General features: G+C 42.6%; 1 protein-coding gene across 8 annotated transcripts in view; it reads right to left on the bottom strand.

Moving 5' to 3' along the window:
- The window catches only part of LOC309819592 (protocadherin alpha-C2), a gene marked incomplete at its 5' end in the record, with an annotated part of 157208 nt that overhangs the window by 83752 nt on the left and 51139 nt on the right, over positions 1–22317 (bottom strand). Inside the window, one exon of one of the 8 annotated variants that reach the window (XM_082649925.1) lies at positions 17684–20074. The exons of 4 other annotated variants lie outside the window; for them this stretch is intronic. In XM_082649925.1, the coding sequence (XP_082506051.1) occupies positions 17684–20074 (2391 nt within the window). Of the gene's footprint in view, positions 1–6152; positions 8547–11672; positions 14037–17683; positions 20075–22317 lie in introns of those variants that run through there. 3 more of the 8 variants (XM_082649928.1, XM_082649924.1, XM_082649929.1) reach the window with 3 other exon arrangements.

Here is a 22317-nt window from a genome sequence, read left to right as displayed (position 1 = left end):
AAGTTAATATAAATCTGGAGATACTGTTAAGTTATAACGTATATAGTAAATTCTAGAGAAACCACGGAGAAAATAACTCAAAAATACAGTTTAAAAAAAATACAGTTTAAAATTCATTGAAGGGGGCTTCCCTGGTGGTGCAGTAGTTAAGAATTCGCCTGCCAATGCAGGGGACACGGGTTCGAGCCCTGGTCCGGGAAGATCCCACATGCCGCGGAGCAACTAAGCCCGTGCACCACAACTACTGAGCCTGTGCTCTAGAGCCCGTGAGCCCCAACTACTGAAGCCCACGCGCCTAGAGCCCATGCTCCACAGCATGAGAAGCCACTGCAATGAGAAGCCCGCGCACCGCAACAAAGAGCAGCCCCAGCTCGCTGCAACTAGAGAAAGCCTGTGTGCAGAAACGAAGACCCAATGCTGCCAAAATAAATAAACAAATAAATAATTTTTTAAAGATGAAAATATTAAGGAATAAATTTAACAAAAGAAATATAAAATGCATACTCTGAAGACTATAAAACATTGTTGAAAGGAATTAAAGAAAATGTAAATAAATGGGGGGAAAATCCCATGCTCATGAAGATAGTATAATTTCATACTGTTAAAATGGCAATACTCCCCCAAGTGATCTACAGAGTCAACAACTTCCCTGTCCAAAGTAAGCTGGCTTTTTGCAGAAATTGACAAACTGATCCTAAAATTCATAAGAAAATGCAAGAACACCCAGAACAGCCAAAACAATATTGATAAAAAAGAACAAAGTTGGAGCACTAATGATTCTTGATTTAAAAACTAGGTACAAAGTTACAATAATCAAGAGAATGTGGTAGTGGGATAAGGATAGACATATAGATCAATGGAATATAATTGAGAATCCAGAAATAAATTCCCATATTTATTCATCAGTTGATTTTCAACAATGGTTCCCAAACACTTCAATGGGAAAAGAATAATTCTTTTTCAATAAGTGATGTCAAGACAACTGAATATCCACTTGCAAAGGAATGAAGTTGGACCACTACATCACATTATATACAAAAATTAACTCAAAATGGATCAAATGACACCAGCAAGATGTCAGAATAGAAAGTTCCAGCCCTAATTGTCCCACAAAAATACCAATTCATAATGATATGTGTAATAAAATACCCTTGCAAAAATTCCATAATCAGGAAGTTGAGAGTACCTAAGTGAGCATAAAGCTGAAACAGCTGTATTGAAACAAATAAGAATAATTTTACTTTACTCACATCAGCCCCTCCCCCAAGCTGGCACAGCTCAGCACCAGGAAAAAACACCCTGGTTCACTACTCCACCTTCAAGGGGAAAGAGAAGAGTAGGGCATGTGTCCAATGTTTCAGCTTCTTGGAGGGCTGCCTGGGGGACTAGTTTTTATATTGCCTCGCTCAGAGAACTGATGGAACTGGTGTAGTTTGGATGCCTGAGAGCCCTGAAGAACAAAAAATAGCAAGGGGGCAGCTAGCTCCCTTGGGAAGGAGAAAGAAGAGTGTGAATCCAGCCTTTCAGGTTTTTGGAGGGCTGCTCAAGGAACTGGTATCTTTCTCACCTGACTTGGAACTGTCAGGGAACCAAGATACTTTAGATGCCTAGTGGCCACTGAGAACAAGGGAGAACAGCTTGCTGCTATAGAACCAGAAAATTGATGTGACAGAAAGACAGTAGAAGGAGCAAGAGAGATCATTTTAAAGTATCTGATCAAGAGATGCAAAAAGAAAAAATAGTGAAAAGGAATGAAGAAAGACTATGGGACTTAAGGGACACCATTAAAAGAAATAATCACTGGAGTTTCAGAAGAAGAGAGAGAGAGAAATGGGTACAAAGCTTATATAAATAGTGATGAGAACTTCCCAAACCTGGGGAGGGATTTGGACATCCAAGTTCATGAAGCCAATAGGTCACCCCAAATTTTCAATGCAAAACCATCTTCTTCAAGACAAATTATAATAAAACTGTATAAAATCAAAGATGAAAAGAGAATTTTTAAAGCAACAAGAGAAAAAAGTTTATATTAAACAAGACAACCCCTATAAGGCTATCAGCAGATTTCTCAGCAGGAGAAATACGCCAGGAGAGAGTGGGATGATATATTCAAAGAGCTGAAAGAAAATAAATGCCAACCGTGAACACTTTTCTCTACAAAGTTGACCTTCAGAAATGAAGGTAAGGACTTCCCTGGTGATATAGTGGTTAAGAATCCACCTGCCAATGCAGGGGACACGGGTTCGAGCCCTGGTCCGGGAAGATCCCACATGTCGCGGAGCAAGTAAGCCTGTGTGCCACAACTACTGAGCCTGCATTCTAGAGCTTGTGTGCCACAACTACTGAAGCCTGCATGCCTAGAGACTGTGCTCCACAACAAGAGAAGCCACTGCAGTGAGAAGTCTGTACACTGCAAGGAAGAGTAGCCCTGCTGACCGCAACTAGAGAAAGCCCACGCACAGCAATGAAAACCCAAAACAGCCAGAACTAAATAAATTAATTAATTTAAAAAAGAAAAAGAAATAGAGGTGAGATAAAGACTTTCCCAAACAAAAGCTGAGGGAGTTCATCACCATTAGATGTGCCTTACAAGAAATGCTGAAAGGAGTTCTTCAAGCTGAAATGAAAGGCTACTAACTGGTAACATGAAAACATATGAAAATACACAATACACTCATAAAGGTAAGTATATAGTCAGATTCCGAATAATCTAATACTGTAATATGATGGCATGATAACCACTTAACTCTAGTGTAAGGGTTAAAAAACAAAAGTGTAAAAAATAGATATAGCTAAAAAAAATAGATATAGCTATAATAATTTGCTAAGAGATACACAATATAAAAAGATGTCAAGGACTTCCCTGGTGAGGCAGTGGTTAAGAATCTGCCTGCCAGTGCAGGGGACACGGGTTCGAGCCCTGGTCCGGGAAGATCCCACATGCCACGGAGCAACTAAGCCCATGTGCCACAACTACTGAGCCTGCACTCTAGATCCTGCGAGCCACTACTACTGAGCCCGCATGCCACAACTACTGAAGCCCACACACCTAGAGCCTGTGCTCCACAACAAGAGAAGCTACCGCAATGAGAAGTCCATGCACCACAACCAAGAGTAGCCCCCACTCGCTGCAACTAGAGAAAGCCTGTGCGCAGCAACAAAGACCCAACACAGACAAAAATAAATAAATAAATAAATTTATTTTTTTAAAAGATGTCAATTATGGTAACAAAAACAAAAAATAAAGTAAGAGAAGAAGGCTTCCCTGGTGGCCCAGTGGTTAAGAATCCTCCTGCCGATTCAGGGGACATGGGTTTGAGCCCTGGTCCGGGAAGATCCCACATGCCGTGGAGCACCTAAGCCCATGCACCACAACTACTGAGCCTGCACTATAGAGCCCATGAGCCACAACTACTGAGCCTGCGTGCCACACTACTGAAGCCTGCGTGCCTAGAGCCTGTGCTCCGCAACAAGAGAAGCCACCACAGTGAGAAGCCCACACACTGCAACGAAGAGTAGCCCCTGCTCACCTCAACTAGAGAAAAGCCCGCGTGCGGCAACAAAGACCCAATGCAGTAAAAAAAAAATGGATAAATAAAATAAATTTTAAAAAATAAATAAAAACAAAGTAAGGGGAGAGTAGAAGAGTAGAGTTTTTGTATGTAATAAAAGTTATCAGCTTGAAATAGGCTGTTATAGCTATAAGGCATTTCAAGTAAGCCACAGGGTAACCACAAAATAAACAAACAAAAAACTATAGTACATATGTACACACAAGATAAAGAAAAGGGAATCACAGTATACCCCAATGGAAAATCATCAGTTCACAAAAGAAGATAGCAAGAGAGGAGGAAAAGAACAAAGGAACTACAAAACAACCAGAAAACGATGAACAAGATGGCAATAGTAAGTTGCCTATCAATTATTACTTTAAATGTAAGTGAAATAAATTGTCCAATCAAAAGGCATAGAATGGTTGAATAGGTTTAAAAAAAAAAAAAAGAAAAAGAAAAAACCAGCTACATGTTGCCTCCAAGACATTCACTCTCAAAATGAAGATATGGAAAAAAGACACTCCATGCAAATGGAAACCAAAAGAGAGAGCAGAGGTATCAATACTTCTATCAGACAAAATCGACTGTAAGTCGATTAAGTAGAAAACTGTAACAAGAGACAAAGAAAGCCATTAATAGTGATAAAGTGGTCAATTCATCAAAAGGATATAATAATTGTAAATAAATATGCACCTAACATCAGAGTACATAAATATATAAAACAAATACTAACAGATCTGAAGGAACTAACAGACAACATTACAATATCCACTTTCATCAATGAATAGATCATCCAGAAAGAAAACCAATGAGGAAACATTGAACTTGAACTATACTTTACACCCAATGTATCTAACGGATATACACAGAACATTTCATCCAAGGGCAGCAGAATATACATTCTTCTCAAGCACACATGGAACATTCTCCAGGATAGATCAGATATTAGGTTCAAAACAAGTGTAAGCAAATTTTAAAAGACTGAAATCATATGAAGTATCTTTTCCAACCACAGTGGTCTAATATGCGGAAATTAACACACTCTTGGAAACCAATGGGTCAAAGATGAAATCAATGGGAAATTCAAAAATATCTTGAAACAAGTGAAAATGAAAACACAACATATCAAAACTTATGAGGTGAAGCAAAAGCAGTGCTAAGAAGGAGGTTTATAGCAATAAATGCCTACATTAAGAAAAAATGACCTAACTTATGTGGAATCTAACAAACAAACTCATAGATACGGAAAACAAATTGGTAGTTGCCAGATGCAAGGGGTGGAGGGTGGGTGAAATGGGTGAAGGTGGTCAAGAGAAAAAATGACAGTTATAAAATAAATAAGCCCTGGTGATGTAATAATGTACAGCATGACTATAGGTGACTATAGTTAATAATGCTGTATTATATATTTGAAAGTTGCTAAAGAATAGATCTTAAAAGTTCTCATTAAAAGAAAAAATTTTTGTAACTATGTATACTGATGAACGTTAAGTAGATTTATTGTGGTGATCATTTCACAATATATACAAATATTGAATCATTAGGTTGTACATCTGAAACTAATATAGTATTATATGTAAATTATATTTTTTAAATTAAATTTAAAAACAAATGTTTGTTAAATGAATTTAATTAATGAATGTTCAATCTAAAAGGAAGACCTTCCTAACTAAACCTAGAGACCTTAAAATCCATAACAGGAAAACAGAAATTTTTAAACACTTTTATATGGCAAGATATACCCTAAACAAATCAATATATAGGAGGAAAAATATTTGTGGTATAGATGGAAGATAAAAGCTAATTATTTGGGACTTCCACAGCCAAAAATAAAAAGATAAATAAATTAATTAATTTTTAAAAAATGATACATCCGGAGTGTGGAGTACTACACAGCTATTAAAAGTGCCAGATTTGTAGGGATTTCCACGAGGTATTGGTGACTGAGAAATGTAAAATGCATTATCTCTTCTAATAAATTATCCAAAAGAAACAATAACAAAAAACCCCACCAGGTATATGCATGTGAATGAATAATGAACTGAACATAAAAATGTTAAAGGAAATCATATTGGTTATCAGACAGGGGAACAGTGATGTGTCTAGAGGAAAATGAGGAGGGAGCAAACAAAAAAAGATTTTTTAAAAAGAAAGAAATATGCACCTTTAAAAAGATGTTATGTTAAAAGTTATGGCACTGTTCAAAACAAAACCTGTATGTGGGTAGAGGAATAAATTTTAAAAATAAAGAGATTTTAAAGTGTTTAATTATGGTTAGCCTCATTAAAGCAAAAGTTTTCTAAATGCTCAAGTACTCACAATGTAGAGTTTCTTGAAAATGCTTATGTAGGTAATAAATACTTTAAAACTATTAAGAATACAACAAAAACAAATTATTAACATTATGAACAATATTATGGCTTTTGCCTTAAGATTTCAATCTGAAGAATTATGAAACTAATGATCTCAGTAATACTCATGAAATACCATAATGATGAGCAAAATTAAAGAACGATCTTAAAATTGAGATTGAAGAATCTTAAATAGAAAACGGTGAGGAGGGCTAAAACAGTAAGAAAATTTCAAATACGACCTCACCTCTTTCAACTGTTCTGAATCTGGTTCTATTTCACCTGTTACCTCTGCAGAACTCAGACAAGGAGGAAGGCTGGGGCTGAAGGCCATGAGGTCGGCCTTGGGCGGCCCCTCCCCAGAGCACACCCTCTGCCGCCTCTGCTGCGAGTAAGACCAGCTCCCCACCGCGCTGGAGTACACCAGCGTGGGCTTCCCGGGCCCGCACGCGCCCTCGCTGGGCGGCGCCGAGCACCGCAGCGCCGTGTACAGCAGCAGCGTGAGCACCAACAGGCTGGACACCGCGCAGATGGCGATGATCAGGTACACGTTCACATCCACTAACGCCGTCTCCGCTCCAGCGGCGCCGGTCGACGCCCGCATAGAGGCCTTGGGCGCCTGGCCTCCGTCCTCCAGCGACAGCAGCACGGTGGCCGTGGCCGTCAGCGCCGGCTCGCCGTGGTCCTTCACCAGCACCAGTAGGAGCTGGCGTGGCGCGTCCGCCTCGTCCAGGGCGCGCGTCGTGCTGATCTCGCCCGTGTACAGCCCCACGCGGAACGGGCTGCGCGCGCCACCCGCCGCCGGCTGCAGCTCGTACGACAGCCACGCGTTGTAGCCCGAGTCCGCGTCCACCGCGCGCACCTTCGCCACCACGTGGCCCGCGCCCACCGACCGCGCCACCAGCTGGCTCAGCGCGCCCGCCCCGCCGCCGGGCCGGGGCAGCAGCAGCGCGGGCGCGTTGTCGTTCTCGTCCAGCACGAACACCTGCAGCGTCACGTTGCTGCCCAGAGGCGGCACGCCCGCGTCGTGCGCGCTCACCTGGAACTGCAGCAGCTCCAGCTCCTCGTGGTCCAGCGGCTGCAGCGCGTACACCTTGCCGCTCTCCGCGTGCACTGACACGTAGCTCGACAGCGCTCGCTCGCCCACCCGCCGCTCCACCAGCGAGTAGGACACCAGCGCGTTCTCCTGCGCGTCCGCGTCCCGAGCCGACACCGTGAAGATGTGGCAGCCGGGCGGGTTGTTCTCCTTCACCAACACCGTGTACTCGGGGTGCGCGAACGCGGGCGCGTTGTCGTTCACGTCGGCCACCTCCACGGACACGGTGGCTGTTACCGACAGGGAAGGCGAGCCCGCGTCCCGCACTGTCACTACCACCTCATAGTTCGCCACGCTCTCGCGGTCCAAGGCGCTGTCAAGCACTAGTGAATAGTAATTCTTGAAGGTGGACACCAGCTTGAAGGGGCTGTGGGGCATCAGGGAGCAGGTCACCTGCCCGTTGGCGCCGGAGTCGCGGTCGGACACGCTGACCAAGGCGATGACAGTGCCCACCTGAGCGTCCTCTCGCACCGGAAGAGCCAAAGAAGTGACGGTAACTTCTGGGGCGTTATCATTTATATCTACTATTTCCACCAAAATGGTACAATGACCCGCCATTGGAATATTCCCCTTGTCAATTGCTTCCACGGATATTTCATACAATTTCTTTTCTTCGAAATCCAATTTACCTTTTGTCCGAATTTCTCCGCTGCTGGGATTTATGGAAAACGCATATAATACTGTAGGCGATACAGGTCTTCTAAATGAGTAGATTATGTCTGCATTTGTACCATCATCAGAGTCTGTGGCATTTAGTTTGATCACTAATGTTCCATTAACTGCATTCTCTAACATTCTCACTTTATAAATTAAGTGGTCAAATTCTGGGGCGTTATCATTCACATCCAGGATTGTAATCAGCAGCTGAACTGTGCCGGTCAGCTCGGGTTTGCCTCCATCACTAGCTGTCAATAATAAACTATGTTCCTGAATTTCCTCTCTGTCCAATGATTTCCTTAACACAAGTGATAACGAAGACGTTTGTTCACGGTTGTTTTGTGTGTCCAAAGTGAAATAATCGTTGGGATAGACTCGGTAGGTCAAGGCGGAGTTTACTCCAATATCTGCATCAGATGCGCCATCTAGTGGGAACCGAGTTTCCGGAGGTCTAGATTCAGCAATGATTATTCTTTTTTCACTTTCAGGGAACACAGGCGGGTTGTCGTTAATATCTGTAACTTCCACCTCCACATGAAACACCTGCAGCGGCCTATCCACGATCACCTCCAGGTGGATGCTGCACTCCGCGCTCCGCCCGCACAGCTCCTCCCGGTCGATCCGAGAATTCACAAACAAAATGCCATTCTGCAGATTTACCTCCAGAAGGTCCCCGCGGCCTTTGGACGCCAGCCGGAACAGGCGCGGCACCAGCTCCTCCAGCTCCAGCCCCAGGTCCTGGGCGATGCGGCCCACGAAGGTGCCGTGTTTGGCCTCCTCCGGAACCGAGTAGTGGACCTGGCCGCTCCCCGCCTCCCATGCTGCGAGGAGCAGAAGCGAGAGAAGCAAAAGCCGAGCTCCTGGGCCTCCTCTCCAGGAAGACAGCATGGTACACTCAAAAGCCTTCAGAGATATCTGAAGTATATAGACTACCTTACCTCAAATGTCTCTCAAGGTCTAATTTTACGGGCTTCCATTGCGGGAGAATTCACTAGAGGTTTTCCACTATCTGCCAAATTTTCTGCGGGGAGGAAAGAGGGGAGGCGCTTTCTTCGAGGAATTGTTCTCAGTGAAGAGCGACACCATGCGCATGAATGTGTAAGTGTAAAAATAACTCGGTCCATATTTTCGGTTGATGTAGGGTTGTTTTTTTTTCTTGCATTTCGTGACATTTTTCATTGCAAATACGTAATGGAAGATTAAATGTTTTTCTTTCCAGCAACAGTAAATCACTGTATTCTGCTCAGCACTGGATGCTAGTTGAAATTGGTTTATGAGTTCCATCTTTCCACAAGTACATTTTTGCATGTGTAAAACGTGGTGCAGAATTTGTAAAAAGAGGTAATATTCTACATTTGCTTTTAGAACTCAGACTCTAGTTCTGCACAGCTTTGTAGATTTGGGTGGGAATGTCCTTTTCCTGTAATATTTTTGAGATCTATTCACACAACTCCCTTGACTCAAAATGGAAACATAACGAATCACATAAGAATAAAACAGATGAATGTGGAAATTCGGTAACTGATATACAAGATTTTAAATAAACACAATATTTATAAATTCCCCCAAATATGACTGTGAAATTTGGATAAAATATTTGTATTCGAAGGAAATGTCCATCAATGTGCGTATGAGTTTGTATGTGCGTGTGTGTGTACATAAACACACAATGTAGACCATTTAGATATAACGATTCTTTAAAGTTCTGGATTCTCTTTGTATAAAACGTGCCAAGAACTAGTATATTATGTATTTGCTAGAAATGAAATTACTACCAATAGGTTAAATTTCCCTCTTCTTTCTCCGTATCTTACACCATCACTGGAGAAAGTCCTACTATCATTTAAACTGACTGCTTTTCCAAGTAACAACAGGTAGATACAGATGGTAACACATCTCTAGCAAGGAAGAAAGGAAGGGGCTCTTACTTTTATCTAATACTGTACCTATCTTTACCAAGTTACCAAGATCCAGGCCAAATAGGGCTAGGAAAGAAAGAACATAGCCCCAATAATTCTCTTGCCTGTTTTGTGCACAACTCTGCAGGAAATAAGAGTTGGGTTCATTTCTGAATCTTTGCTCCCCTCTGAAAATGTGAGTAGAGCATTTGGTATTCTCTCGCCCTCATCCTCCTCATTGCTCCATTACTTTTATTAACATACCTTTACTCTTATAATGGGAATCATTTTTTGGTTCTAATTGTTCTTGTCTATCAGGCCCTACCTGTCTCATTTATCTCTCCACCTAACCTAGACTACACAGTCAACCATTTAAAACATGCCCTTCCAGACACCCTAAAGGCACACACCTACTTATAGCACCCCTCTAACATTTTCTTTAGCTTCCAACACACAGCCTAACTATCCGTTTTCTCCATTCCTTCTACTGAGCTTCTCAGTGTGTTAGTCACTTAACCAGGATTACTATATTCTCTACAAGTTTACTCTCACCTTTACCTCACTTGAGCCCTCAAGTGAATTCATAATTCCTGCCTACAGAGATTCTTCCATATTTTCTTCTCTCTTCTCAAATTCCCAGTCTCATTCCCACAACCTGTTTCTCAGATGATTTACCCAGAGATAAAAGTCATCAAATATGAACTCAATGGTTCTCTTCTTATGTCAACATTTTTCTTTATATTCTCTATTACTCATTCCCTACTAAGGAAAAGTCACCCCACTTTTATGGCCAACCCTATGCTCTTATTTTTTTCTCTATTCTATTCTCTTTCATATTTTCCATCTTTGTCTTCATTCTTTCTCTGCCTGTCTCATCTTCAGTATCTCCCTCTTTACTTGCTTCTTTCCCTCTCACTAAAAGACACTATGGAAAGGCTTTGTGTGGAAGAAAGTTACAAGATGTAAAATGCACTTTAGAAGATTCACCTGATAATTGTGTCAGAGCAGTAGTACGCCATAATGAGTTGATGATCCTTCAAAACTGAGTTTGAGCCACTTTGCACAGTCTATGTGGCTTAAGTTTCAGACTTCTTAAAGTAAAATTCCGATGATAGATATTGTACCTGCACCATAAGAGTGATATGATAACTAAATAAGATAATACAATTAAAGATCCTAGAACAGGTCCTGGAAAATAATAGGGGACCAATAAGTACTCTTATGTTTTATTGAATCAAAGAAATGTTATTAATTGTAAGATGCACCATTACTTGTGTGCTACCAAGAAAAAAAGGCAAGTAAATTATTATAAACCACCAATTATAAGGTGTATACTGGGGCTTCCCTGGTGGCACAGTGGTTGAGAGTTCGCCTGCCGATGCAGGGGACGTGGGTTCGTGCCCCGGTCCAGAAGGATCCCACATGCCGTGGAGCGGCTGGGCCCGTGAGCCATGGCCGCTGAGCCTGTGCGTCCGGAGCCTGTGCTCCGCAACGGGAGAGGCCACAACAGTGAGAGGCCCGCGTACCGCAAAAAATAAAAAATAAAAAATAAGGTGTATCCTGCTTTAGATGGATATTATAATATTTTAATGTTATTATATTTATGTAAATAAGAACAATACTGTAGCCAATCCCAATTGAAAGAAAGAAGGCACTCCATGGGAATAACATAAAATTATTCATCTTAGCAATAATAACATAATTTTTATTATTGTTATAATACTCAAAAGGAGATTTACTGGAATTAGATTGGTGGACAACAAGGCTATTTTACAAGCCTATGCACATAAAGAGCAGTAAAGGAATCCAGTTAATGATATCTGGGAACTCTCTGCACTAACCTTGCAAATTTTCTTTAATCATGAAATTAAGTACAAATTAAAAATAAATTTGAGTTATCAGAACCTAGACAGTTTTTACTCAAACGTACTTATATCTTTCAAGGCGAACCATTCATAGATAATATGAAAAATTATAGAATGAGAAAAATTTTTAATGTGGAGATCCATGGCTTCCATTTCATCTTTATCCCATTATTTAATATTACTTGAAAAGTTGGTCTAATACACGAAAAGTTCAAAATGACTAATATACTTGAAAGATATCAAGGACTTACTTCACTAGAAGGACTTAAACAATCTTCTCCTGACGGTTGAAGACAGGGACTGAAGGCCATGAGATCTGCCTTGGGGGGCCCCTCCCCAGAGCACACCCGCTGCCGCCTCTGCTGCGAGTAAGACCAGCTCCCCACAGCGCTGGAGTACACCAGCGTGGGCTTCCCGGGCCCGCACGCGCCTTCGCTGGGCGGCGCCGAGCACCGCAGCGCCGTGTACAGCAGCAGCGTGAGCACCAACAGGCTGGACACCGCGCAGATGGCGATGATCAGGTACACGTTCACATCCACCAGAGCGGCCTCCGCGCCAGCGGCGCCCGTCGACGCCCGTGTAGAGGCCTTGGGCGCCTGGCCGCTGTCCTCTAGCGACAGCAGCACGGTGGCCGTGGCCGTCAGCGCCGGCTCGCCGTGGTCCTTCACCAGCACCAGCAGGCGATGGCGCGGCGCGTCCGCCTCGTCCAGGGCGCGCGTCGTGCTGATCTCGCCCGTGTACAGCCCCACGCGGAACGGGCTGCGCGCGCCACCCGCCGCCGGCTGCAGCTCGTACGACAGCCACGCGTTGTAGCCCGAGTCCGCGTCCACCGCGCGCACCTTCGCCACCACGTGGCCCGCGCCCACCGACCGAGCCACCAGCTGGCTCAGCGCGCCCGCCCCGCCGCCCGGCCCAGGCAGCAGCAGCGCGGGCGCGTTGTCGTTCTCGTCCAGCACGAACATCTGCAGCGTCACGTTGCTGCCCAGCGGCGGCACGCCCGCGTCGCGCGCGCTCACCTGGAACTGCAGCAGCTCCAGCTCCTCGTGGTCCAGCGGCTGCAGCGCGTACACCTTGCCGCTCTCCGCGTGCACCGACACGTAGCTCGACAGCGCTCGCTCGCCCACCCGCCGCTCCACCAGCGAGTAGGACACCAGCGCATTCGCCTGCGCGTCCGCGTCCCGAGCCGACACCGTGAAGATGTGGCAGCCGGGCGGGTTGTTCTCCTTCACGAACACCGTGTACTCGGGCTGCGCGAACGCAGGCGCGTTGTCGTTCACGTCGGCCACCTCCACGAACACGCTGGCTGTGGCCGACAGGGAAGGCGAGCCCGCGTCCCGCGCTGTCACTACCACCTCATAGTTCGCCGTATTCTCGCGATCCAAGGCGCTGTCAAGTACCAGCGAATAGTACTTCTTGAAGGTGGACACCAGCTTGAAGGGGACCTGGGGTGTTAGTGAGCAGGTCACCCGCCCGTTGGCGCCGGAGTCGCGGTCGGACACGCTGATCAAGGCGATGACGGTGCCCACCTGAGCGTCCTCTCGCACTGGGAGCGAGAGCGAAGTGATCATTACCTCGGGGGTATTGTCATTCAGGTCCAGAACTTCCACCAGGACCGTGCAGTGACCTGCCATAGAAGGAATCCCTTTATCAATAGCGTTAACCTGAATTTCATACTCATTATTCTCTTCAAAATCCAGTTTACCATAAATCCTAATTTCACCTGTTTCTGCATTTATTGAAAACATACATTTCTCACTCACTGGCAGAATCATTCTGATTCCATAGGAAATTTCTCTATTTGGTCCTTCGTCTAGATCAGAAGCGTTTAGTTGAATCACTCTGGTGTTGTTTGGGATATTTTCAAACAGCACTACTTTATAGCCAGGCGTATCAAACTCAGGAGCGTTGTCATTAACATCCAGGATGGTTATTTGAATCTGAACAGATCCTGTTAGTTCGGGTTTACCGCCATCCAGAGCGGTCAGCAATATATTAAGTTCTGGCATTTCTTCTCTATCCAATGACTTCCGAAGAATGAGTTCAGGCAATACACTTTTATCGGTTTTCGTTATTACTTTAAGAGTAAAATACTCATTTAGACTTAACCTATAGGTCACAAGAGAGTTTAGGCCGATATCCGCATCGGAAGCGCCCTCTAGAGGAAAACGAGAGTCCAGAGGAGCAGATTCAGAAATAAGTACCTTTTGTTCTCCTCTGAACACCGGCGGGTTATCATTAATGTCCTTCACCTCCACCTCCACATGGAACACCTGCAGCGGCCGGTTCACGATCACCTCCAGGTGGATGCTGCACTCCGCGCTCCGCCCGCACAGCTCCTCCCGGTCGATCCGAGAATTCACAAACAAAATGCCATTCTGCAGATTTACCTCCAGAAGGTCCCCGCGGCCTTTGGACGCCACCCGGAACAGACGCGGCACCAGCTCCGCCAGCTCCAGCCCCAGGTCCTGGGCGATGCGGCCCACGAAGCTGCCGTGTTTGGCTTCCTCAGAGACCGAATAATGGACCTGGCCGCTCCCCGTCTCCCAGGCTGCGAGGAGCAGAAGCGAGAGCAGCAGGCGCCGAGCTTCGAAGCCTCCTCGCCAGGAAAACTCCATTGCAGACAAAGAGATCTCTGAGGTGAGACTGTCAGTTTTAAGAGATAGCTCGCCTGCCAACATTTATGACCAGTCTCCCCTTCTGTAAGTATATATTTAGTAAAATTTACCCAGCATTCCTGTCAGTATGGAGTCGATTATTCTGTGGATGGTTGAAATCTGGGCGTGGAGAAAGTTTTCCCTTTTCACCTTTTGAGTGTACAGCGACATCATGTGACTGATTATGTAAGTACAAGAAAGATCCTGAGGTTCTTTTTGGTTTAGCCACTTTTTGGTTCACTTTAAATCTATTTCGACTTTTTGGATATTTTCATGGATCATTTGTAAATGCCTATTTATTTAATATACATGATATTTGTAACAAAGCACAATAATTCTATTATACTTCAGTTTTAAAAATAGTCTGCTTCAAAGTCGATCATAAAATAATCATTGAAATGTGGCATGTCAGAACCTACTCCTTAGCTATCATGGCCAATAAAATAAAGAATAATATACATCACCTCTGCCCTTATATTGCTTACAATTCACATTTGTAATGATTTTCATCCTTCAAAAGCACTTCATTCTAAGACTTTAGGAGAAAGCCAAGAATTCCCTCATCTAGTAAAGGAAAAGAAACAAATATTTCATTCATATAAATTATTTTATTCATAAACCTGGTGAATACTATAATTCATCATAAATATGGAAGATGTTTTCGGTTCCTTGATACTCAAATGTGATTACTTTTCATACAACTGCCCTCATTCACATAATATGTTGAAAAAATGAAGCTTCGGTATGGATTCTGGAATATTTTACTCTAGCAGGAGTAAAGGATTTTCCTGTAAAATGTTGAATCAAAGCCTCCAAATTTCATAGTATTCTGAAGTGGCAGTAGAGCACTAATATGAAAAAGATCACGTGAAATGTTTTGGAGCCCAATCTCATTGACAAAAGTCAAAAAAATATGAACTTCATAATGACCATTTAGTTTCCATCTAAATCTTTCCTTTCAGGCCAGTTAGTAGTTACACGGAATATGCTTCTCTTCAGAAAATCACAATGGTGACTATGATTCAAGGGAGAATAAAAAGACTTCATAATTTTATTCATTAATTCAAGACCAGCTTTAAGGGAAAACAAAACACAGATAAGATCCCACAGCTAGTTGTGAACAAGTAAATATATTATTTATAAGCTCATTTAAATTCAAATCAAAATCTTTAAACCAATAAGTTATCACCATTCCTTCTACATATAATAAAGGAAACTGAGAAATTAAATCTTTATAGAACCAGAAAATAATAACCAAGAATGGTTCTACAAGTATAAAATAACTTAAATCAACTACCACACTGGCTCTTAATTAATGAAAAACATATTTGAATTTTGATGCTACTGGACTATTTAAATTGTCTATCACCATCAAGCTTCTTCATTTTATATCTTCCATTTTCAAAAATAGTCAATGTACCATAATTGGTAAGCAACCTTATTGTAGTGTGTAGGTAGTCCTCACACACTGTTAGACATAATTAAATTATTAAACAGATAGGAACATCTAAATTTAGCTTAATACTTAAACAACCAAATTACAAAATAGGATGAAATTACAATTTTACATCATAGAATGTAATCCTGAAATTAAAAATAAGTATAAAAGACACTAAATTTGTACCATAGAAATTAATCCACATAATTTGGAATTATCTAAAATGTGCATTGATTACTTATGTACTGTGTAAAAGTAATGATTTGCAAAATTTTAACCTTTACTTAAAACATTCCAATTTCACATATATACACTACCAAATGTAAGGCAGATAGCTAGTGGGAAGCAGCCGCATAGCACAGGGAGATCAGCTCCGTGCTTTGTGACGGCCTGGAGGGGTGGGATAGGGAGGGTGGGAGGGAGGGAGATGCAAGAGGGAAGAGATATGGGAACATAAGTATATGTATAACTGATTCACTTTGTTATGAAGCAGAAACTAACACACCACTGTAAAGCAATTATACTCCAATAAAGATGTAAAAAAAATTCCAATTTCATTTTATTAAATTTAAATGACGTTCAGTCATTCCAAGAACTTCATTGGGAAATGGGTTATAATGTATGTCCTACCTAACATCCACATGTATTTATATTTACAAAATTTCATAAGTGATATGATGGTTTAATCACTTTTGAGTCTGAAATATTTCATATTTTATTCTTGTTGCCTAATTTGGAATAAAGAATGTTTTTAGACAATTAATATTGAGAAACAAAGTTTCATAAACAGAGGTCCAAGAATGAGCTTCAGCATGGGATCCTTGAATATTATGCTAAGTGGTATGCTGTGTAATTTTAAGGGGAGAATGGCCATATATGACTCTCATCAGATTCTCAAATAGGTCAGTGATTCCACCATCCTACAAGTGGCTAAGAACCACTGAATTAGAAGGATGACCTAGAGGTAAATGATCTTTGCTAGAATCTTCAGATGTGGTTAAACCACATGGAAAGAAAATTTTACAAACACCAGCGATAAAGCATTTAAAGATAGGGAATTTAAAATGTTAGATGAGGGAGTTGAGGTTAGCAGATGTAAGCTATTATATACGGAATGCATAAAAAAATGGGACTGACAGAGAACTATATTCAGTATCCTATGATACATAATGGAAAAGAATATAAATATATATATATGTCTGAATCACTTTGCTGTACAGCAGAAATTAACACAACATTGTAAATCAACTATAGTTCAATTTTAAAATGTGAGATGAATGAAATTGATAAATGTCAATAGGCTTCACTTTGACAGAGTTAACTTCTTCTTTCCACATAAATCCAGAAACATAAGAAATAATGCCAGCTAGCATATATTGCAGATATTATAATCCTATATGCATGCCTTTAGCAAATTTGAATAACTTGATTGAGGAATATGAATGATTTTATTTGCCTAGTTACTTTGGAAGCATAAACCTGGAAGTTCTCTTTCAGTACATAGTACATAAATCTCTCCCCACTTCATGGAACAAAATTAAAAATGGACAGAACTTTTAGTTATATTATTTCAATGAAATAAGCATACTAGAACAAAAGGCTGTATTTTTTTACTGCAAGTAATATGGAAACAGGTTTTATCTTATTGGTAGAGGAAAAACTAAAGATTATTCAATGGACAATAAATGTTTAAAACCATAGAAAAAGAAAGGAAAACCCCTTCAAAACAAATTAACAGAGTGTCAAAATTTTGATACAAGCCTGAAGTGAGAAAAGTCAGTGATCTAATAATGTGAAAATATCAAGACAAAAGCCTGTTAAAAAACAAAGAGGATAAGTAAAATTGAAATAATCCACAGTGATTATCTACACTACTTAGGGTTAGAGTTGAAATGAAGTGACACAGATCAAATAACAGGAACGTCATTCTTACATTTTCTTAAACATGTTCTAACAAAACATTAGGAGAAATAGGATATTTATTGGCTAAACAACCTAATACCTCATATGATTAAAATTGTATATGTGTATCACTGGCATTTCACGAACAAACGTTGTTCTTTAAAATGATACTCAAAGTATAGAGCATCATTAAAATGTTTTTTGAAACAAACTGGAATTTAAAAAATTTTAACAGCGACTTCAAAAGGGGGGAATCTATAGAACTCACCTGCCCAGGTTGATTTGATCCTGCCTCCTGCCTTTCCTCTCCGACTTCTCTATCCAGACTGGGAGGAAGGCTGGGGCTGAAGGCCAAGAGGTCTGTCTTGGGCGGCCCCTCCCCAGAGCACACCCGCTGCCGCCTCTGCTGCGAGTAAGACCAGCTCCCCACCGCGCTGGAGTACACCAGCGTGGGCTTCCCGGGCCCGCACGCGCCCTCGCTGGGCGGCGCCGAGCACCGCAGCGCCGTGTACAGCAGCAGCGTGAGCACAAACAGGCTGGACACTGCGCAGATGGCGATGATCAGGTACACGTTCACATCCACTAACGCCGTCTCCGCTCCAGCGGCGCCGGTCGACGCCCGCGAAGAGGCCTTGGGCGCCTGGCCGCTGTCCTCCAGCGACAGCAGCACGGTGGCCGTGGCCGTCAGCGCCGGCTCGCCGTGGTCCTTCACCAGCACCAGCAGGCGCTGGTGCGGCGCGTCCGCCTCGTCCAGGGCGCGCGTCGTGCTGATCTCGCCTGTGTACAGCCCCACGCGGAACGGGCTGCGCGCGCCACCCGCCACCGGCTGCAGCTCGTACGACAGCCACGCGTTGTAGCCCGAGTCCGCGTCCACCGCGCGCACCTTCGCCACCACGTGGCCCGCGCCCACCGACCGAGCCACCAACTGGCTCAACGCGCCCGCCCCGCCGCCCGGCCTGGGCAGCAGCAGCGCGGGCGCGTTGTCGTTCTCGTCCAGCACGAACACCTGCAGCGTCACGTTGCTGCCCAGAGGCGGCACGCCCGCGTCGTGCGCGCTCACCTGGAACTGCAGCAGCTCCAGCTCCTCGTGGTCCAGCGGCTGCAGCGCGTACACCTTGCCGCTCTCCGCGTGCACCGACACGTAGCTCGACAGCGCTCGCTCGCCCACCCGCCGCTCCACCAGCGAGTAGGACACCAGCGCGTTCTCCTGCGCGTCCGCGTCCCGCGCCGACACCGTGAAGATGTGGCAGCCGGGCGGGTTGTTCTCCTTCACGAACACCGTGTACTCGGGCTGCGCGAACGCGGGCGCGTTGTCGTTCACGTCGGCCACCTCCACGGACAGGCTGGCTGTGGCCGACAGGGAAGGCGAGCCCCCGTCCCGCGCTCTAACCACCAGTTTATAGACAGACATGCTCTCGCGGTCCAGGGCGCTGTCCAGCACTAGTGAGTAATAGTTCTTGAACGTGGACATGATCTTGAAGGGAACGTTGGGCGTTAGAGAACAGATCACCTGTCCGTTGGCACCAGAGTCGCGATCAGATACACTGATCAGCGCAATGACCGTGCTTGGCTGAGTGTCCTCCCGCACTGGAAGAGACAGGGAAGTCACAGTGACTTCAGGGGCGTTATCATTGGCATCTAAGATTTCGACCCAGACTGTACAGTGACCTGCCATTGGGGGATTCCCCTTATCTGTAGCCTGTACATCAATTTCATAAACCTTGTTTTCTTCATAGTCTAAAGTTCCATTGACCCTTACTTCTCCACTGTTTTCATGTAGTGTAAATAAACGTTTTCCATTGGGCTTAATCGACATCAAGGAGTATGTCACCTCCCCGTTGACTCCTTCATCTTGATCTGTGGCGTTTAACTTTATCACAAGAGTTTCTTTAGCTGCGTTTTCCATCAATCTCACCTTGTATTCTGATTGTTCAAATTCCGGATCATTGTCGTTAATATCCAAGACGCGGACGAAGAGATGAACAGTGCCAGTGAGCTCCGGTTTCCCGCCGTCTGCAGCCGTTAATAGTAAATTAAGTTCCGCAATTTTCTCTCTATCCAGAGACTTCTTTAATGTAAGTGACAGCCTTTTAGTCTGCTTACTATTTGTTGGTAATTCTAAAGAAAAGTGCTCATTTTGACTTAGTCTGTAGGTCAATTGAGCATTCTCTCCAATATCCGCATCAGAAGCTCCCTCTAGAGGAAAATGAGAGTCAGGTTGCTTAGATTCAGAAATCAGCAGCTTTTGTTCTCTGAGAGAGAACACCGGTGGATTATCGTTAATATCCTTTACTTCCACCTCCACATGGAACACCTGCAGCGGCCGGTCCACGATCACCTCCAGGTGGATGCTGCACTCCGCGCTCCGCCCGCACAGCTCCTCCCGGTCGATCCGAGAATTCACAAACAAAATGCCATTCTGCAGATTTACCTCCAGAAGGTCCCCGCGGCCTTTGGACGCCACCCGGAACAGGCGCGGCACCAGCTCCGTCAGCTCCAGCCCCAGGTCCTGGGCGATGCGGCCCACGAAGGTGCCGTGTTTGGCCTCCTCGGGAATGGAGTAGTAGACCTGGCCGCTCCCCTCCTCCCAGGCTGCGAGGAGCAGAAGCGACAGCAGCAGTCGCCCAGTGTCCAATCCCCTTCTTTCAGACGCGAACATTGCATACATTGACTTCCCAAATAAGATTCTTTACATTTACAGTACCATAGACTCCAGTTTTGGGTTAAAAATCTTACTGAATTTTTGAGAAGTTTCAAAGGATCCTTTAACGGTAGCATCCGGCATGATGGAGTCTTTAAATGCGGAGTTCCTGGCTGCTCAGACCAACCCTTGAATGAACTATTTCCTCCAAGTAAAGAGCGACACCTTGTGCCTGAAATTGTGAGTATTGTACACTACATCCAATACCACAGAATTTTACTTGAGAAAAAAATAAGTTCACGTGTTTCAAGCTATTTTACCCCCCAAATCATATTTCCAAAGTGCTTATTTGTGGAATAAAAATCAGATTTTAAGTCATATTGAAACTGATGGTATATGGAAAATGGCATTTTATTCTTGATTAACATCAAATTGAAATATTTGTTCCTATGTTTGATGTAGAGTTTTACAATTGAAAAAATTATGAAAAAATAAACTCAAACATTTCCTCATATAAAAATATCAAATTTGAATTGTTTTACTTCTAGTCACCCTTGTTACTTTGGCTGCTAGGAAACTCAAAGACAAATTTGAAGTTTTAATAACACTTCTTTAGTCTTTAAGTCTGCATATTGTGTTTTTATCTATGTGCACTTGCTTTCTACTTATATTTTTATTAGTTCTAATTCTTTATCATTATTTATATTTAATTGTGTTCCTGTTACAAACAACTTTATATGCATTGAAGAACAACAAGAAAAACAAAAATATATTTCAAATTTGGTAGTTTAAAACATAAAATTCATGAGAAAAGTCTATTGATGTAGATGAAACATATTTGGCATATATGCTTTCTCATGTAAGTTGCATTGCTAACAGTATAATAAGAGATATCAAAATGACACTTTATGTAATAGTGTCAATATATGAAAGAAGTAGTCTTTTAACTATAGAATGAACTTTTTACCATTCAATGAAATAAAAATCACCATGAAAATTTCTGTGCCATATTGGTATTTCCACTCACCAACGTTGGCTTTTGTATATCTATCAAGTCATATTCATGAAAATAGCTGACCTATTTCGTCTTAAAAGAATTTTGGGTTTGAGATTGTAAGTTTATCCAAAACAAGGGAAATGACTTCTAATCACATTGCCTCTAAGTGCCTAATATTGTGCTAAAAAATCATAGAAAATAATCAAACAATTCAACCAAATGCTAAATGACCTTCCATATTACTTCCATTAGCACTAATGGAAATTCGATTTCATAAAATACCAACTAGAAAATCAGAATTGTTGATGTGAGTTTTCATTGCCTGAAGTTGTAATTTAGTTACATGTCCTTCATCTTTTCATATTACCTTGGGATTTAAGGAGGAAAAAAGAGGGTACAGTGGAAGTTTAGAGTAGAAAGTGGTTCAGAATAAGTATCACTCTAGCTTGAGTATTTTGTTGTATGGTTTTAATGGTTCATGTCGAATCTAAAAATATTACAATGAAAAAAGTACTAGTATATTTATTTGTATGTTAATATTTTCCTTTATCTTGAACACATACATATATTCTATTGCTAATTTCAAACCTTGTTTCATTTTTTTCAAATTTACTCTTTTCTCAATATTATTATTCTGCTAGAATTCTTTTTAAAGACAATTAAAAATTATTTCTTAAAAAACAAACAAAGCAGGCTCATCACCTTTTATGACACTGAATTCTGTTATGCATCTATGAAACAACCACTCATATGAGCCTCTTTTCAAAATATAACATTAGGCTAGATAACAGTAGGTTTAACATGATGTTCAAGGCCTGTCAGATTTATTTTGTAGAAGGAAGAAGCAACAGGCCTCCAACCACTTCATTATGGAAACTGGGGAATGAGATGTTATATGCAATGTGGAGTCTTTAAAGGCAGAGAAATAAACATGAGAATGTTTACCCAAGGGAGATGATGATATTACATGTCTGAATTAAAACCAGTTGTTAATTTAGGAATTACTTTCCAGAAATGTGGTATTTTGCAAGTATATAAAGTGACATTGGATGAACACCAATTCGTAAAAGAGTTTGATATATTGTATGAACCAATGACACGACTTTTGCACTTTGGCTGTGCTATTTCAGATATCACTATCTCAGCTAGCTCCTAAAGAATAGATTATGATATCTTTGAACTCATCTTTGGGGATGGGCCTGAGATCCGGCAATAGGCTAATGCCAAGAAGTCACATCGATATAGTTGTTAACATTGATTTTGT

Source organism: Grampus griseus (genome assembly GCF_964374135.1).
Source record: "Grampus griseus genome assembly, chromosome: 3".
NCBI lineage: Eukaryota > Metazoa > Chordata > Mammalia > Artiodactyla > Delphinidae > Grampus > Grampus griseus.
The sequence above is the reverse complement of the archived record's forward strand: the minus strand, read 5'-3'. Positions and strand labels throughout refer to the sequence as shown.